The sequence below is a fragment of the Mytilus galloprovincialis genome, chromosome 3 (genome assembly GCF_965363235.1).
Source record: "Mytilus galloprovincialis chromosome 3, xbMytGall1.hap1.1, whole genome shotgun sequence".
NCBI classification, from domain to species: Eukaryota; Metazoa; Mollusca; class Bivalvia; order Mytilida; family Mytilidae; genus Mytilus; species Mytilus galloprovincialis.
Window position 1 is genome coordinate 1202918 of NC_134840.1, and position 16486 is coordinate 1219403.

A 16486-nucleotide genomic window follows, 5' to 3' on the forward strand; every position below is an offset into this window, starting at 1 on the left:
TCAAGCCAGAGGTTGCACTTCTTGACAGTAAGTATAGATAATTAGTAATGCCACCCGTGTTAAAAGCAGCCTCCCTCAAGCCAGAGGTTGCACTACTTGACAGTAAGTATAGATAATTAGTAATGCCACCCGCGTTAAAAGCAGCCTCCCTCAAGCCAGAGGTTGCACTGCTTGACAGTAAGTACAGATAATTAGTAATGCCACCCGCGTTAAAAGCAGCCTCCCTCAAGCCAGAGGTTGCACTTCTTGACAGTAAGTATAGATAATTAGTAATGCCACTTGTATTAAAAGCAGCCTCCCTCAAGCCAGAGGTTGCACTGCTTGACAGTAAGTATAGATAATTAGTAATGCCACCCGTGTTAAAAGCAGCCTCTCTCAAGCCAGAGGTTGCACTTCTTGACAGTAAGTATAGATAATTAGTAATGCCACCCGCGTTAAAAGCAGCCTCCCTCAAGCCAGAGGTTGCACTTCTTGACAGTAAGTATAGATAATTAGTAATGCCACCCGTGTTAAAAGCAGCCTCCCTCAAGCCAGAGGTTGCACTACTTGACAGTAAGTATAGATAATTAGTAATGCCACCCGCGTTAAAAGCAGCCTCCCTCAAGCCAGAGGTTGCACTTCTTGACAGTAAGTATAGATAATTAGTAATGCCACCCGTGTTAAAAGCAGCCTCCCTCAAGCCAGAGGTTGCACTTCTTGACAGTAAGTATAGATAATTAGTAATGCCACTTGTATTAAAAGCAGCCTCCCTCAAGCCAGAGGTTGCACTGCTTGACAGTAAGTATAGATAATTAGTAATGCCACCCGTGTTAAAAGCAGCCTCCCTCAAGCCAGAGGTTGCACTTCTTGACAGTAAGTATAGATAATTAGTAATGCCACCCGCGTTAAAAGCAGCCTCCCTCAAGCCAGAGGTTGCACTTCTTGACAGTAAGTATAGATAATTAGTAATGCCACCCGTGTTAAAAGCAGCCTCCCTCAAGCCAGAGGTTGCACTACTTGACAGTAAGTATAGATAATTAGTAATGCCACCCGCGTTAAAAGCAGCCTCCCTCAAGCCAGAGGTTGCACTGCTTGACAGTAAGTATAGATAATTAGTAATGCCACCCGTGTTAAAAGCAGCCTCCCTCAAGCCAGAGGTTGCACTGCTTGACAGTAAGTATAGATAATTAGTAATTCCGACCATGTTGGAAGCAGCCTCCCTCAAGCCAGAGGTTGCACTGCTTGACAGTAAGTATAGATAATTAGTAATGCCACCCGCGTTAAAAGCAGCCTCCCTCAAGCCAGAGGTTGCACTGCTTGACAGTAAGTATAGATAATGAGTAATGCCACCCGCGTTAAAAGCAGCCTCCCTCAAGCCAGAGGTTGCACTTCTTGACAGTAAGTATAGATAATTAGTAATGCCACCCGTGTTAAAAGCAGCCTCCCTCAAGCCAGAGGTTGCACTTCTTGACAGTAAGTATAGATAATTAGTAATGCCACCCGCGTTAAAAGCAGCCTCCCTCAAGCCAGAGGTTGCACTTCTTGACAGTAAGTATAGATAATTAGTAATGCCACCCGTGTTAAAAGCAGCCTCCCTCAAGCCAGAGGTTGCACTACTTGACAGTAAGTATAGATAATTAGTAATGCCACCCGCGTTAAAAGCAGCCTCCCTCAAGCCAGAGGTTGCACTGCTTGACAGTAAGTATAGATAATTAGTAATGCCACCCGTGTTAAAAGCAGCCTCCCTCAAGCCAGAGGTTGCACTTCTTGACAGTAAGTATAGATAATTAGTAATGCCACCCGTGTTAAAAGCAGCCTCCCTCAAGCCAGAGGTTGCACTGCTTGACAGTAAGTATAGATAATTAGTAATGCCACCCGCGTTAAAAGCAGCCTCCCTCAAGCCAGAGGTTGCACTGCTTGACAGTAAGTATAGATAATTAGTAATGCCACCCGCGTTAAAAGCAGCCTCCCTCAAGCCAGAGGTTGCACTGCTTGACAGTAAGTATAGATAATTAGTAATGCCACCCGCGTTAAAAGCAGCCTCCCTCAAGCCAGAGGTTGCACTTCTTGACAGTAAGTATAGATAATTAGTAATGCCACCCGTGTTAAAAGCAGCCTCCCTCAAGCCAGAGGTTGCACTACTTGACAGTAAGTATAGATAATTAGTAATGCCACCCGTGTTAAAAGCAGCCTCCCTCAAGCCAGATGTTGCACTGCTTGACAGTAAGTATAGATAATTAGTAATGCCACCCGCGTTAAAAGCAGCCTCCCTCAAGCCAGAGGTTGCACTGCTTGACAGTAAGTATAGATAATTAGCTCAACATTTTGTTTAAAGAAACATATTCTACATCTGAGATTGCCTGTTGTTAGGTAGACACAGACTAGTATTTTTACCTTTGTGTAACAAAAAATCTCTCAATAACAAAGTTATATCACTTATCTTGTCTTTGTCTAAAGTATTTGAAAAAAAATGGTGAGCCAAAATTTGCAAATTTTAAGACATCAATAACTTGAGTAAGCATTTAGTGTTACCCTTTTCTGTATGTATATCCAAAAATAGATCCTCTTCTCTTTAACTTTTGCCTCAACCAAATTTTAAGAAACTAATACATAAAGCTAAATACCACACTATGCAGATCAAGTTGGAATTAGGGTTGTGTCACTTTAGCTTCCTCTTTTTTTCTGCTCTTGTATTTTTCGGAGAAATGGACTTATTATTTTTTTTGTAGTAATATTTAGTTTTCTTGTTCTTAAAATTAAGATACAGTCTTAGTTTTTCAGACTTCAATATATATATATACATATATATTCAATATATTTCATTGAATTTTTGAGAAATAGACGCAGTTTTTTTAGCAGTTTCCATTGTGTACACTTACAGCAGCAGACACAGTGTTCTGATGAAGAATTTTAAGTACTTGTTTTTTTTAGGTGATGAAATAAGAGACATGCAAGGTGATACAGATTGGGAGTTTGTCAATGTAGGGGAACAGGTACAGTATTTATTTCATCAGCAACATACTGATATAAACATTGTGTATACATTAAATAAAAATGATTCAGGAAAAGTAAAGAAAATTTGCTCTATTTTTCTTCCTGGTTAAGAATAATTCAATAGCTGTACATCTCCGCAAATTTTACAGGATTTTTTACTACATGTGTTTCATGGTAAAACTTTTTGCACAATCCATCTAATGACTTTCTCACTGTAGTGAAAACACTGCAAAAAATATACACATTAATCAATTATCATGAAATAAATAAAATTGCACGAAATAAAATCAAATGAGGGTTAATCTGATCTATGTTAACTTCTGTCATTATTTCTCTAGTTGAGAGCTGTGTTAGTGCAATCATACCACATCTTCCGATTTTTATAATCTTAAGTGTGTTAGGCAATTGTCAGGTTCTTAAATATTGTTCCATTGTTTTACAGCAAAGTTTTGGTATTAGAACAGCTGGTTTAGAAGAGAAAACAACAGCATGTCAGATGTTAGTGTGTTACGCAAGAGAACTAAAGGAAGGTTTTGCTGAGTACGCAGAGGAAGTGGTCAGGACAATGGTCCCTTTGTTAAAGTTCTACTTCGAAGATGGTATCCTTTATACAGTGATGACCAGTATCATGGTCAGAAATTATACATGATGACCAATGTTGTTTGGCCAGTATCATCCCTTACAGTTGTAAATAAATTTAGGAAATATATAAGAGATTGTCTTGAAGTAGTGAATGAAGGAAATGGAGTGATGTATACCAAACATTTTGATAAATAATGAAATTATTTATGTTGCTAGATAGTATCTGACCATTTCTCTGATTATTTATGTTGCTAGATAGTATCTGACCATTTCTCTGATTATTTATGTTGCTAGATAGTATCTGACCATTTCTCTGATTATTTATGTTGCTAGATAGTATCTGACCATTTCTCTGATTATTTATGTTGCTAGATAGTATCTGACCATTTCTCTGATTATTTATGTTGCTAGATAGTATCTGACCATTTCTCTGATCATTTATGTTGCTAGATAGTATCTGACCATTTCTCTGATTATTTAAGGTTTCCATGGTTTTAACATATGGCCATTGTGGTTGACCAATGTTGTTGGGCCAGTTACATGGTCAGACATCAAACACAATATACTTATACTGGCATGTTAAATCACTTCACAAGTCTATATCATTTCTTATGTCTTGCATCAATAGTTAAAATGTTCTTTTTTTAATTATCTGTTTTGAAGTTAATATTATGTGTATATATATATCAGTGTTTCAACTGTAATGTGACCTTAAAATTTTCTTTAACCTTGAAAAAGACATTAGAATAGCAGCCTCAGAAAGTCTACCGTTCTTAATAGACTGTGCTAAGATTCGTGGAGATCAGTATGTAGCGGAGATGTGGAATTATATCTGTCCAAGTCTGTTAAAGGCAATAGAGATAGAACCTGAACAGTCAGTTCTACCAGAACACTTGTATGCTTTATCCAAGGTAAGAATTTGCCAGACAAGAGATTGTAATGCTATTTTTACAAAATTTTCCTTTGATCTTGCTGACTATACCTATATCACCCTGCTCTGTCGCTCCGTAATTCTTGTATCAAGGCTTCAAAATGAGACCACGCATTATCAGTGATGTCACAATGTGAGAGGAGAAGTTATCAGCGACGTCACAATGCGAGAGGAGACGTAATAAAGCTTGCCTTTGCCAAGCATAAAACTGTCTTAGGAAAGGGGAAAAGACCAGCAATAGAAAGGTAAACAGATAATCGGGTTTTCTTCAAAAAGATATCGTAAAATATCAGCTGTGAGCCACAATGTGAACCTTTTGGGCGAGTGAGTGCAGTGAAAGAGCTAAAAAAATTTCACATTATATCAAGGGGCTATATGTAGAAAACCTGATAATCGGTACTTCTCAGTACTCTAGAGAGTTATGAAAAATTATAACTAGAAACTAAGAGCGCACATGCCATTGTCAATGAAATTAACAACGTTTTCATAGGTAGAATACCGTCTTTTGGTATGTATAGTGCGCATTTGTTTCTAGTGCGCACCCCCTTTGTGGTCCAAGAAACAAGAGAAAAAAAGTTTATTGGTCATATAATACTCCTAGACATTTTCGGAAAAGTTACAGCTGCAAAATCGGCAAACAGGAAGTTTATCGGTAAACAGGAAGTTTTTTAAATGGACACCAATGTCGGAGAATTCCGTTCAGAATACGTAATAAATATGAAATTGAAAGTATTCTAACAAATGAATAAGAATTTTATTAGATTGAGATAAATATTTTAATCCAAATTAAATGGTTTGTGTATCGAGGACAAGATTAAATGTCCAAATTATTGTTCTGATTCAAACAATAAAATAATTACGAATCAGTCTAATAATTATAATTAAGGTCATTAGTGCTGTAATAAATTGTTAAAATCTCCTTGTTTTTATTTTTTAGCTCACCTGGCCTAAAAGGCCATGTGAGCTTTTCTCATCACTTGGCGTCCGTCGTCGTCGTCGTCGTTAACAATTTTTCAAACATCTTCTCCTCTGAAACTACTGAATGGATTTGAATGAAACTTAGCATGATTGTTCCTTAGATTATCCTGCACAAAGTGTGTGCTTCGATTTTTGATCCGTCAAAAAACATGGCCGCTGTTACTTAAAATAGAACATAGGGGTCAAATGCAGTTTTTGGCTTATATCTCAAAAACGAAAGCATTTAGAGCAAATCTGACATGGGGTAAAAATGTTCATTAGGTCAAGATCTATCAGCCCTGAAATTTTCAGATGAATCAAACAAACCATTGTTGGGTTGCTGCCACTTAATTGGTAATTTTAAGGAAATTTTGCAGTTTTTGGTCATTATCTTGAATATTATTATAGATAAAGATAAACTGTAAACAGCAAAAATGATCAGCAAAGTAAGATCTACAAATAAGTTAATATGACCAAAATTATCAATTGACCCCTTAAGGGGTTATTGTCCTTTAATGACAATTTTTCACAATTTGTTCATCATATTTGCTAACTTTAAAAAATCTTCTCCTCTAAAACTACTAAACCAAATTCAACCAAACTTCAACTGAATGATCAGTAGGGTGTATAAAATAAAGTTTGTGCTTTATTTTTTATTTCGTCAAAAAACATGGCCGTCATGGCTAAAAATAGAACACAGGGTAAAATGCAGTTTTTGGCTTATATCTCAAAAACTCCAGCATTTAGAGCAAATAAGACAAGAAGTTAAAGTATTTATTAGGTCAAGGTCTACCTGTCCTGAAATTTTCAGCCGAATTGGGTAACTGGTTTTTCAGGTATAATGCCCCTGAATTGATGATTTTAAAGAAATTTTGCAGTTTTTGGTTATTATCTTGAATATTATTATAGATACAGATAAACTGTTAATAGCAAAAATGTTAAGCAAAGTAAGATCTACAAATAAGTCAATTTGACCAAAATTGTCAATTGACCCCTTAAGGAGTTATTGCCCTTTAAAGACTTTTTTCACAATTTGTTCATCATGTTGACTTACTTTAAAAAATCTTCTCCTTTGAAACTGCTGTATCAATTTCAGCCAAACTTAGGCTAAATGAGTTTCAGAGTATCTAGTATAAATTTTATATTTCATTTCCTTGTATGTCAGAAACATAGCTCCTATGGCTAAAATAGAACATAGGAGAAAATGATTTTTTTTTTGCTTTTGAAGAAAATAGGACGATTCAAAGAACATTTAAATAAATTGAAAAGCCAAAATAATCATTGATGAGAGATTTAACCAAAAAAATTAAGGTGAGCGATTCAGGCTCTTGAGAGCCTCTTGTTTGTTTGATGATTCTAGCTGTTAATCCGGATTATCACACCTCAATCAACAGGTCTAATCGATGTCGAAACAAATCAGTGACAGGTTGACCTTATTCCTAATTAAATTCGTTTAGGTTACAATTATGGGATTATCATGTTTTCAATCATAATTTCTTGAATGTTTTTAAACAGTTGTTTAAAAGTTGAAAAGTTACAAAGTAAAAACGTACTTTTTCTAATAATTTATCATAGAGTAAATCATCACTTTACAATATTAAGTCACATGACTGACCCACATGACTTGCGATCACCTGATCAATACATTAGAAAAAATGGTGGTTTATCTTTACAAAACGAGCGTGGTTTATTCAATTTTCATACACTTTCTTCAACTCTCTATGATGAACACATACAAAAACAGTAAGTTATGAGAACAAGGAACACAGAGGCTTATTTCATCGACAGCAAAAGCTTTATTGTGTCTTTATTAAGACTTGGCAAATTTCCAGATTGCAATACAGATGGACAAATTTACACAATAAACGTAACAAAGATATAAAATGTATTTTATTTGAATAAAACATGACAAATCAAGAACAATACGATACATATTACAATTATAACATGTAAAACATAAAAACAATCGAGGTTTTAGCAAAAATATTCCGTACTCTTCACTTCACCTCGAAATTTCTTTGTCGGAATTTGGACCTGAAAAAAAGACTAAGAAATTGTTTGTAGTCATGTATAACACGCACCCCTCTTACAAGAAACATGACCTAGGTTATAAATGTGCGCTTTATACATACCAAAAAATCATAGTTAGTGTAGAAAACACATGTAGATTCATGCTTTGGCTTCATTGGTATGCAACACTTGGATGTTTACTAATAGTAAATTCTTGTTTTTCAGTGCATAGAAAAGTTGGGAAAAGGGTGTTTATCCCAAGAGAATATGAACTTAGTTATGTCTTTGCTGGAAAAACAACTGCAGACTCATTTCAAAAAGCAGGAAGAAAGACATGGTGAGCGCTGTTATATTTATCTTTAAAACCATTACTGGTTGAGATAGTTCGAAATAGGCGTAGTTGATGTTCATCAATAGTTTGTTTCAGTGATTGGTTAAGAATCATACAGAAAAATTGCTTAGTAAATAAATTCTACAAATATAAATGTCAATAGAAAGAGGTGTTAATGATAATTATCCATCTTTAATCCAGTGATTTATGTTTTCAGAAAAGAGGAAAGATGAGGATTATGATGAGGATTTAGAGGAAGACTTATTAGAGGAGGTAACTATCATCAACTGAGTGATCAGAGTAAGGATCAGTGTTCTATCCCTGATCACTGTGAGGTGTCAAGTCTTAGATCAGTGTTCTATCCCTGATCACTGTCAAGTGTCAAGTCTTATATCAGTGTTCTATCCCTGATCACTGTCAGGTGTCAAGTCTTAGATCAGTGTTCTATCCCTGATCACTGTCAGGTGTCAAGTCTTAGATCAGTGTTCTATCCCTGATCACTGTCAGGTGTCAAGTCTTAGATCAGTGTTCTATCCCTGATCACTGTCAGGTGTCAAGTCTTAGATCAGTGTTCTATCCCTGATCACTGTCAGGTGTCAAGTCTAATTTCACAATCAGAATTATTTGTATTTTTGTATGTAAACACAGCAAAGAAATATGACAATAATCTGTCTACATTTACAGCTGAGTATGTAGCTAAAGGTAATATCTTTGGTTAGCTTGCTTTCTAGCTGAACCGTGACGTCATTGTTAGGTTAACTTGCTTGCTAGCTGAACCTTGAAGTCATTGTTAGGTTAGCTTGCTTGCTAGCTGAACCGTGAAGTCATTGTTAGGTTAGCTTGCTTGCTAGCTGAACCGTGAAGTCATTGTTAGGTTAGGTAAACTACCCTCCTTGAAGAGTAGACTAGTCCAACAGATAACCAATCTATCTGTCTGTAGGACTAGGCTACTTTGAAAGGAGGGTAGGATACCTTACCTAATAATGACTTCACAGCTCAGCTAGCAAACAAGCATGCTAACCAAAGATATTACCTTTATTTACATACTCACTGAAATTGGTTCTATGCATTTCCACCTGAATGTGTCAAATGTTAATGATTTTTGCATGCTCATTTGATTCAAAATTCAAAAGTCTCATTTTAAATGTGTACGAAATGTTATGAGTGAAAACATTTTTTCATGGTTCAGTCGAGGAGATCATAGACTCAATATTTTAATGTAGGCCTCAGCATGCAGTTTTATTGTCGAGCCTTCGACTTTAGTCGAAAAAGCGAGACATAGCGATCCTACATTCCGTCGGCGTCGGCGTCGTCGGCGGCGTCAACAAATATTCACTCTGTGGTTAAAGTTTTTGAAATTTTAATAACTTTCTTAAACTATCTTTGAATTGTACGAAACTTGGACAGAAGCTTGTTTATGTTCATAAGATAGTATCCAGAAGTAAATTTTGTAAAAATAAAATTCCATTTTTTCCGTATTTTACTTATAAATGGACTTAGTTTTTTCTGCCAGGAAACATTACATTCACTCTGTGGTTAAAGTTTTTAAAATTTTAATAACTTTCTTAAATTATCCTGGAAATGTACAAAACTTTGCCAGAAGCTTGTTAATGATCAGGAGATAGTATCCAGGAGTAAATTTTGTAAAAATTAAATTCCACTTTTCCGTATTTTACTTATAAATGGACTTAGTTTTTTCTGCCAGGAAACATTACATTCACTCTGTGGTTAAAGTTTTTAAAATTTTAATAACTTTCTTAAACTATCCTGGAATTGTAAGAAACTTGGCTAGAAGCTTGTTCATGATCAGAAGATAGTATCCAGAAGTAAATTTTGTAAAAATAAAATTCCATTTTTCCCGTATTTTACTTATAAATGGACTTAGTTTTTCTTCCAGTTAACATTACATACAGTCTGCAGTTAAAGTATTTAAAACATTTTTAAGATTCTTAAACTAGCCTGGATTTTTACCAAACTTGGACAGAAGCTTCTGACAATCAAAAGATAGTATCTAGAGTAATAATTTTATTGATTTTTTTCATCATTTTTGATGAGTGTGTGATTAACAGCAAAAGTAGGCGAGACACTGGGTTCCGCGGAACCCTTACAAATTTTTAATAAAGTTTGTGAGTTTTTCATGATGTATGGGTACCCAAATTGTACTTATTTTGACATTTTTTTCACCATTGTTTATTTAAGAAACCGATTAAAGTTTCCAATAAGTGATTTATTTTGTAGATGTATCCTTAATTTGTATGTAGTTCAAAAATGACATTTTTAGTCCATACTGGATCATTAAAAAGTATGGTTTTGAACCAACCTTATATAGTAATGAGAATGCTGAACTTCACACCATTAAAAATGAATGAATGATGTTTTATTTTTCCATAATTTTACAAATCCATGTTTTTAATACAATTAGTAATCATAAAGGATGCCTGTGACTTTCTTTATAAAAGTTGACTTTATGTGGATGTTGCATGTAACTTTTCCGTAGATTTTTCACTTAATATTGATAATGTTTAATGAGACCATTGTGTGTATACTACAGTATATTTAATTATGTTGGAAAGACAACAAGGTGACAAATCATAAGAATGCAAGATATTTAGTCTTATAAGAATTAGTAAAATTTCCTCTGTTTCATTAAGCTTAATGGGTTCTCCGTTGTTATTGATATTATTTATATCTGAAGAAGAATTATTTTGTACTAGCACTAAGTTGTATTTTACTTTTGATGCAGAGACATGTTAGCCTTTGAATTCTTTAAATGTAGAATTATTTATCTGTACTTTATTTTGCCAGGATGATGCCGACACCTACATACTGAGTAAAGTATCAGACATATTACATTCTATATTTGGTACTCATCATGAAGAATTCCTGCCCCTGTTTGAACAACTGCTTCCATTCTTTGTTAAGTTAATTGTAAGTATATATTAGAAATGTTAGATTTCAATCATTGTTAATTTCTGGAAATATGACATGATGAAATTGAGAATGGAAATGGGAAGTGTGTCAAAAGAGACAACAACCCAACAATAGATTGATAACAACTGAAGGGTCTTCAACACAGCCAGAAAATCCCACACCTACAGGCGTGTTTCAGCTATCCCCTAAACAGCTTCTAACCTGCTAGATCCAGACCTCAATTAAACTGATTAAAAGATTATGTCGTCATCATATGCAAATCAAGCACAAACCCTCCTGTTATGGGTTTAGTATCATACCCATCTTTAGTATATTACCATCATAGAATAAATCGTCCTGAACATGCATGAAATATTTGCCACTGGCTGTAAGCAACCAACAATCAATCAATCATAAAATATATGAAAACATATTAAACCTATATCAAGCCAACAAATGGTTTTAGAATAGACATTTTTTTTCCGGTTCAAAGACCCTATATATGAGTAAATCAATATTAGTACCAAAATATCCCATTTTCAATGACCAGACAACAATATAGTAACTATATCCCTTCTTAATAAGTCTGTTTAAAGGTTGAGTTGGCTTTTGGGGTGAATGCTGACATTTTTGTGCTTTGTGAAAAATATTACCATAAAAGATTGGATGTGAAATACCTGAACAAATAAGATGTCTGCAAATTGATTTATATTTATGAATGATGTTCTTTTACCGATGATAAAAATTAGTAAATATTTTGACTAGTATGTGATATAGATAACCCTGGTGTAATATTTTTCAGTAATACACAGATTTCTTTTGTTAAAATCGAATACATACTTGAGATGAAGATATAGATAACCCTGGTGTAATATTTTTTCAGTAATACACAGATTTCTTATGTTAAAATCGAATACATACTTGAGATGAAGATATAGATAACCCTGGTGTAATATTTTTCAGTAATACACAGATTTCTTTTGTTAAAATCGAATACATACTTGAGATGAAGATATAGATAACCCTGGTGTAATATTTTTCAGTAATACACAGATTTCTTTTGTTAAAATCGAATACATACTTCAGATGAAGCACATTTGGTTAAGTCTTTTTATGCCCCTGCTGCTAGGTGAAGGGGCGTTAGTGTTACCCTTGACTGTAAGTCCCATTTTCAATTCAACACACAAGTTTTCCTCTTGCAAACTTTATAAACCTTATACACAATGCTAAGAACCAGAACATGCAGAATTTGGGCAGTGGGTCATTCACCTTTCTAGAGTTATTCCCCCTTTTTAAGTAGGACAATTGCACACTGTGTAACAAATTTATCCTGATTTTGTTTTTTGGTTCACAGCACCAATAATTCTTCCATTTGTTAGTTTTATTACAGAAAACATTCACAAGAAAAAAGAATTGATTAAAAAAATTCTTCTGTATTTTATATTGTAAATGGAAAAGGGAGATAATTTGAATTGACTTTAGGAAAATTTGTTTTGAAATTTATAAGGACTATATAAGCCAATCCAATTGCTATAAATTAATCTTAAGAAAGATAATTATTGTATTTCAGTGTCTTGGACAGATCAGATTTTGTAAGATAAACAAAAGGGGCTGTGTTAATTAAATGATGAGATATTTATTTTTATTTCAGGGCCCAGACCAAGTGTGGTCAGATAAACAGTGGGGACTGTGTATATGGGATGATGTGATAGAACATTGTGGACCAGTAAGTTATATTAGTTTTAAGATCTATTGAAAGTTTGATTTCTGTAAAAGATGCCACTTTAAAAAAAAATATATATTAAGTAATACAGGCTTCTTTTTCATTCCATGAAATAGCATCTAGTCCAATTAGATACTGAAAATCCAGACCAATTTTATGGTTGAATATTTTTTGTGCATGCCTTGAAGCACTGTCTTGGAGGTCTCTTTGTAGCTTTCTTGCTTTATAGAGGAAGGTTATAAAAAAGAAATTGTGGTATGGTTGTCAAGTCAGTTTATTACAAAGTAGATTCAAATTAATATGGTATCAACATGTTTTTGTGCTGAGTATGCATTTTATTCACCAGCGGACATTAAACTGCCATCATTTATCAGCATTTATATAGATAGAAGATGTGGTATGAGTGCCAGAGAGACCACCAATTTACAATTTGTAAATAAAACCATTATAGGTGAAAGTACAGAGCCTTGGCTCACACAGAACAGCAATCTATAAAGGGTCTAAAATGACTAGTGACAGAAAAACCAACAGCCTAAACTAAATAAAAAAACGAATAACTCTTTTGAACCACATCTACAGATGAACCCCTGATCACCAGGTTCCTAAAGTTCCTTGCTTTGTTGACTAGTCAGAGATATTGTTTGCCTTAAATTACTGGAGAATAAAGGCGTTTTCCCCTGGAAAAAAATCCCAATTTGAGAAAAAATGGCTTGAAATTATTCTCAAAAAGACCACTTTTTTCCGAACAGTGCAGTCTCGGTAGTAATTGTGCATGAATACACACTGAAAAACACTCACTTAAACATTTTTATGCCTAAAATGACTATATGTGCAGATTTGAGGGTCTATATATGTATCGTTACTGACAATAAGGGGTCTGATTTCAAATGACGAGTTTACCTCTTGAAAGGGGGTCTGCACTAGTCTAAGGGTTTGATATATTCTATCTTGATAAGATATACTTATTATAAATATAAATACAAGAAGCAATGTTTTTTTTATATTCTAACCATTTCTTGATATCTTTACTTTTTCAATTTCACTCAGGCCAAATAAAAAAGTATGTGTGGTTCCAGTTACATCTGAAAAAAAGTTAGGGTAGGTAGGTAGGGATTTTTTTTTTATTTTATGTTTTTTTTTACATTGAGCCTATGAGAGCAACATTCTGACTTTAACAGTGCTTAATGAAAAAATGACAATAAAATCTTTAGGGTAGGCTATTTTGAAGCCGAAAAAGTAGGGACGGTAGGGTTACTGGAACCACACATATATTTTTATTTGGCCTCATCTTTAAATCTAGTAAAACTTGATTATATTAATTCCTTATGTTTTGCCAGCACTCTGTAAAATACACCGAGTACTTCCTTGCCCAGATGATGAGTTTTCTAAGTGACAAACAGCCAGAACTGAGACAGGCTTCAGCTTATGGTATTGGTGTAATGGCCAAGTTTGGAGGAGAAGTGTATGCTGCTACATGTGCAGGTAAAATACAGGGATTCGTTATGGCACAATAAAATTTCTAGTGTTTAAAAGTTATACAAGCTGGCAATATTTTTTCGATGTACCTGATTGAAATTAGGGTTTTAGCCTTTCACAATTTCACTTGCCAAAAACTGTTTTTGGTTGAGCCATGCTGGATCTATGCGATCAATCTGTTTTTTTTTGGAGGTTTCTAAGTTGTAAGTTGAAGTCCTGTCATGAAATTAATTATGTGTTTCTATGACTTGCAGAAACTTAATGCACCATTCTAATCATCAACTGTCGGGAAGTTTGACTTTTGTTTGTCCTTAAATGAAAAAAAGATAGGTCAAACAACCCTTTTACATTAGGTATACAATTGTTAATCAAAATTTGTAATCTTTTACTATATATGAATTATTGTGAAAATGTAACATAAATCAATCTACTTAGTTGATAAGAATTTTCAAAGTATTTTATTAACATCTTATGCTGGTGTGTCATTGAATAAAATTGTAATTTTTAAAAGTTATTGGGTCAAGATGTGTATTGATATATCAAAGTTGATTCTCACACTTGTTTTTAATTCATTTACTAGAATTCCTTCTTAAGCAAGTAAGAGTCGGTATGTTTATCAACTGTCATGATTTTCAAACAATTACACTCATAGGTGTAAGTATTAATTGGAATCAACTTCAGTCTGAAGTCACCACAGTTGTAAATTGAAAAATTAACTGAACTCTTGAATATGACTGCTGTTTTAAGAAACTTGTGACTTGTGTGGTGAAATAATCACTTCGTCACCATTTTTTTCCAACCAATCTCCCAAGGAAATAATTAAATATACAAGAAAACTTGGCCAATGGAGAACTCAAACACAAATTATGTTACAAAAATAAAATGAAAAATTAATTTAAATGGAAACATCAACCTACCTACCCAAATGTTTTGAATGATGTAACCTTGACCTTATATGTATAATTGTTTTTGCCTCATAAACCTGAGTCCAGTTACATAGGTAATTGTATTTGTAGAGGCCTTGCCACTGTTGGTGAAGATGATTCAGGACCCTGAATCACGGTCCCCTGAGAATGCCAACCCAACAGAAAATGCCATCTCTGCCATAGCTAAGATTTGTCAACATAACAATAGTCAGATTAATGTTAATGATGTTTTACCCATGTGGCTCTCCTGGTTACCTGTCTGGGAAGATGAAGATGAAGCGGAACCAGTATACAATTATCTCTGTGACCTTATTGAAATGTAAGTTGAATAGTTATAAAGTATAGAATAGAAATAATCAAATATAAGATTTATAATATTGGATAGAAATGATCACATATAAGATTTATAATATTGGATAGAAATGATCACATATAAGATTTATAATATTGGATAGAAATGATCACATATAAGATTTATAATATTGGATAGAAATGATCAAATATAAGATTGAATAGAAATGTTAGATTCATAATACAGAATATAAATATTGGATGCTATTTTATGATAGGTCAGACATTTTCTTTTTATGTGGTTTGAAATCTCTGTATAATCTGATAAATATTTTAAGGTGCCATTCATCAGAGTCTGTTGTAAGTTACAGTAAACATTTCTGGTAAAATAGGAAACATCAATTGAAAGAGATCAGCTTAGAATTGGGCTCTTTATAGCTTGTTGTTGGGTGTGAGCCAAGGCTCTGTGTTGAAGGCTGTTCCTTGACCTATAATGGTTTACTTTATAAATTGTTATTTAGATGCAGAGTTGTCTCATTGGCACTCCTACCACATCTTCCTATACCTATATAGAAAAACTTTTTAAACTTCATGAATTACTGTTATATGATAATTTTAGTAATCATCCATTGATACTGGGAGAGAACCATGTAAACCTGCCACGGATTGTATGTATTGTGGCTGAAGCATTTACAAAGGAGGCAGTGTCATCAGAGTCAAATGTTTACACAAGAATGCTTAATATAGTCAGACAAGTAGAGGTGAGTCAAATGTTTACACAAGAATGCTTAATAAAGTCAGACAAGTAGAGGTGAGTCAAATGTTTACACAAGAATGCTTAATATAGTCAGACAAGTAGAGGTGAGTCAAATGTTTACACAAGAATGCTTAATAAAGTCAGACAAGTAGAGGTGAGTCAAATGTTTACACAAGAATGCTTACTATAGTCAGACAAGTGGAGGTGAGTCAAATGACCAAAATTTGCAGAGGACCCCTTAAGGAGTTATTGCCCTTTGTAGTCAATATTGAACAACTTTTTGTCAATTTTGTAACTTGTACAAAAATCTTCTTTTCTAAAACTATGGGCCAAATTTAACCAAACTTTAATAATCATTACTAGGGTATCTATTTTAAAAAAGTGTCTAATGACCCCGCCTACCAACCAAGATGGCCGACATCGGTAAATACAGTAACAGGTGAGCGATAGGCTCTTGAGAGTCTCTAGTTATGAATATAGTTTTGTCTCCATAAAAGGCGCTTAACTATCCTTGTCATTTTTTGGTTTTTGGCTTGTTTTGACATTTTGTAAACAAGACTTCAGCGAATTATTGTTTTGTTCTATCAATCAATGCTTGTCATCGTGATGAAGTAATAAT

At 34.1% G+C, this 16486-nt stretch overlaps 1 protein-coding gene across 4 annotated transcripts in view; it reads left to right on the forward strand.

Annotated features, from left to right (window-relative positions):
• Window positions 1-16486, forward strand: part of LOC143066905 (importin-5-like) — a 52474-nt gene that overhangs the window by 31177 nt on the left and 4811 nt on the right. For 2 of the 4 annotated variants that reach the window (XM_076239737.1, XM_076239740.1), the window contains 10 exons: window positions 2911-2972; window positions 3416-3572; window positions 4294-4466; window positions 7679-7790; window positions 8002-8057; window positions 10590-10712; window positions 12346-12420; window positions 13755-13899; window positions 14910-15138; window positions 15730-15871. In XM_076239737.1, coding sequence (XP_076095852.1) covers window positions 2911-2972; window positions 3416-3572; window positions 4294-4466; window positions 7679-7790; window positions 8002-8057; window positions 10590-10712; window positions 12346-12420; window positions 13755-13899; window positions 14910-15138; window positions 15730-15871 — 1274 coding nt within the window. Of the gene's footprint in view, window positions 1-161; window positions 178-1811; window positions 1828-2910; window positions 2973-3415; window positions 3573-4293; window positions 4467-7678; window positions 7791-8001; window positions 8058-10589; window positions 10713-12345; window positions 12421-13754; window positions 13900-14909; window positions 15139-15729; window positions 15872-16486 lie in introns of all 4 variants that reach the window. The other 2 variants (XM_076239739.1, XM_076239738.1) reach the window with 2 other exon arrangements.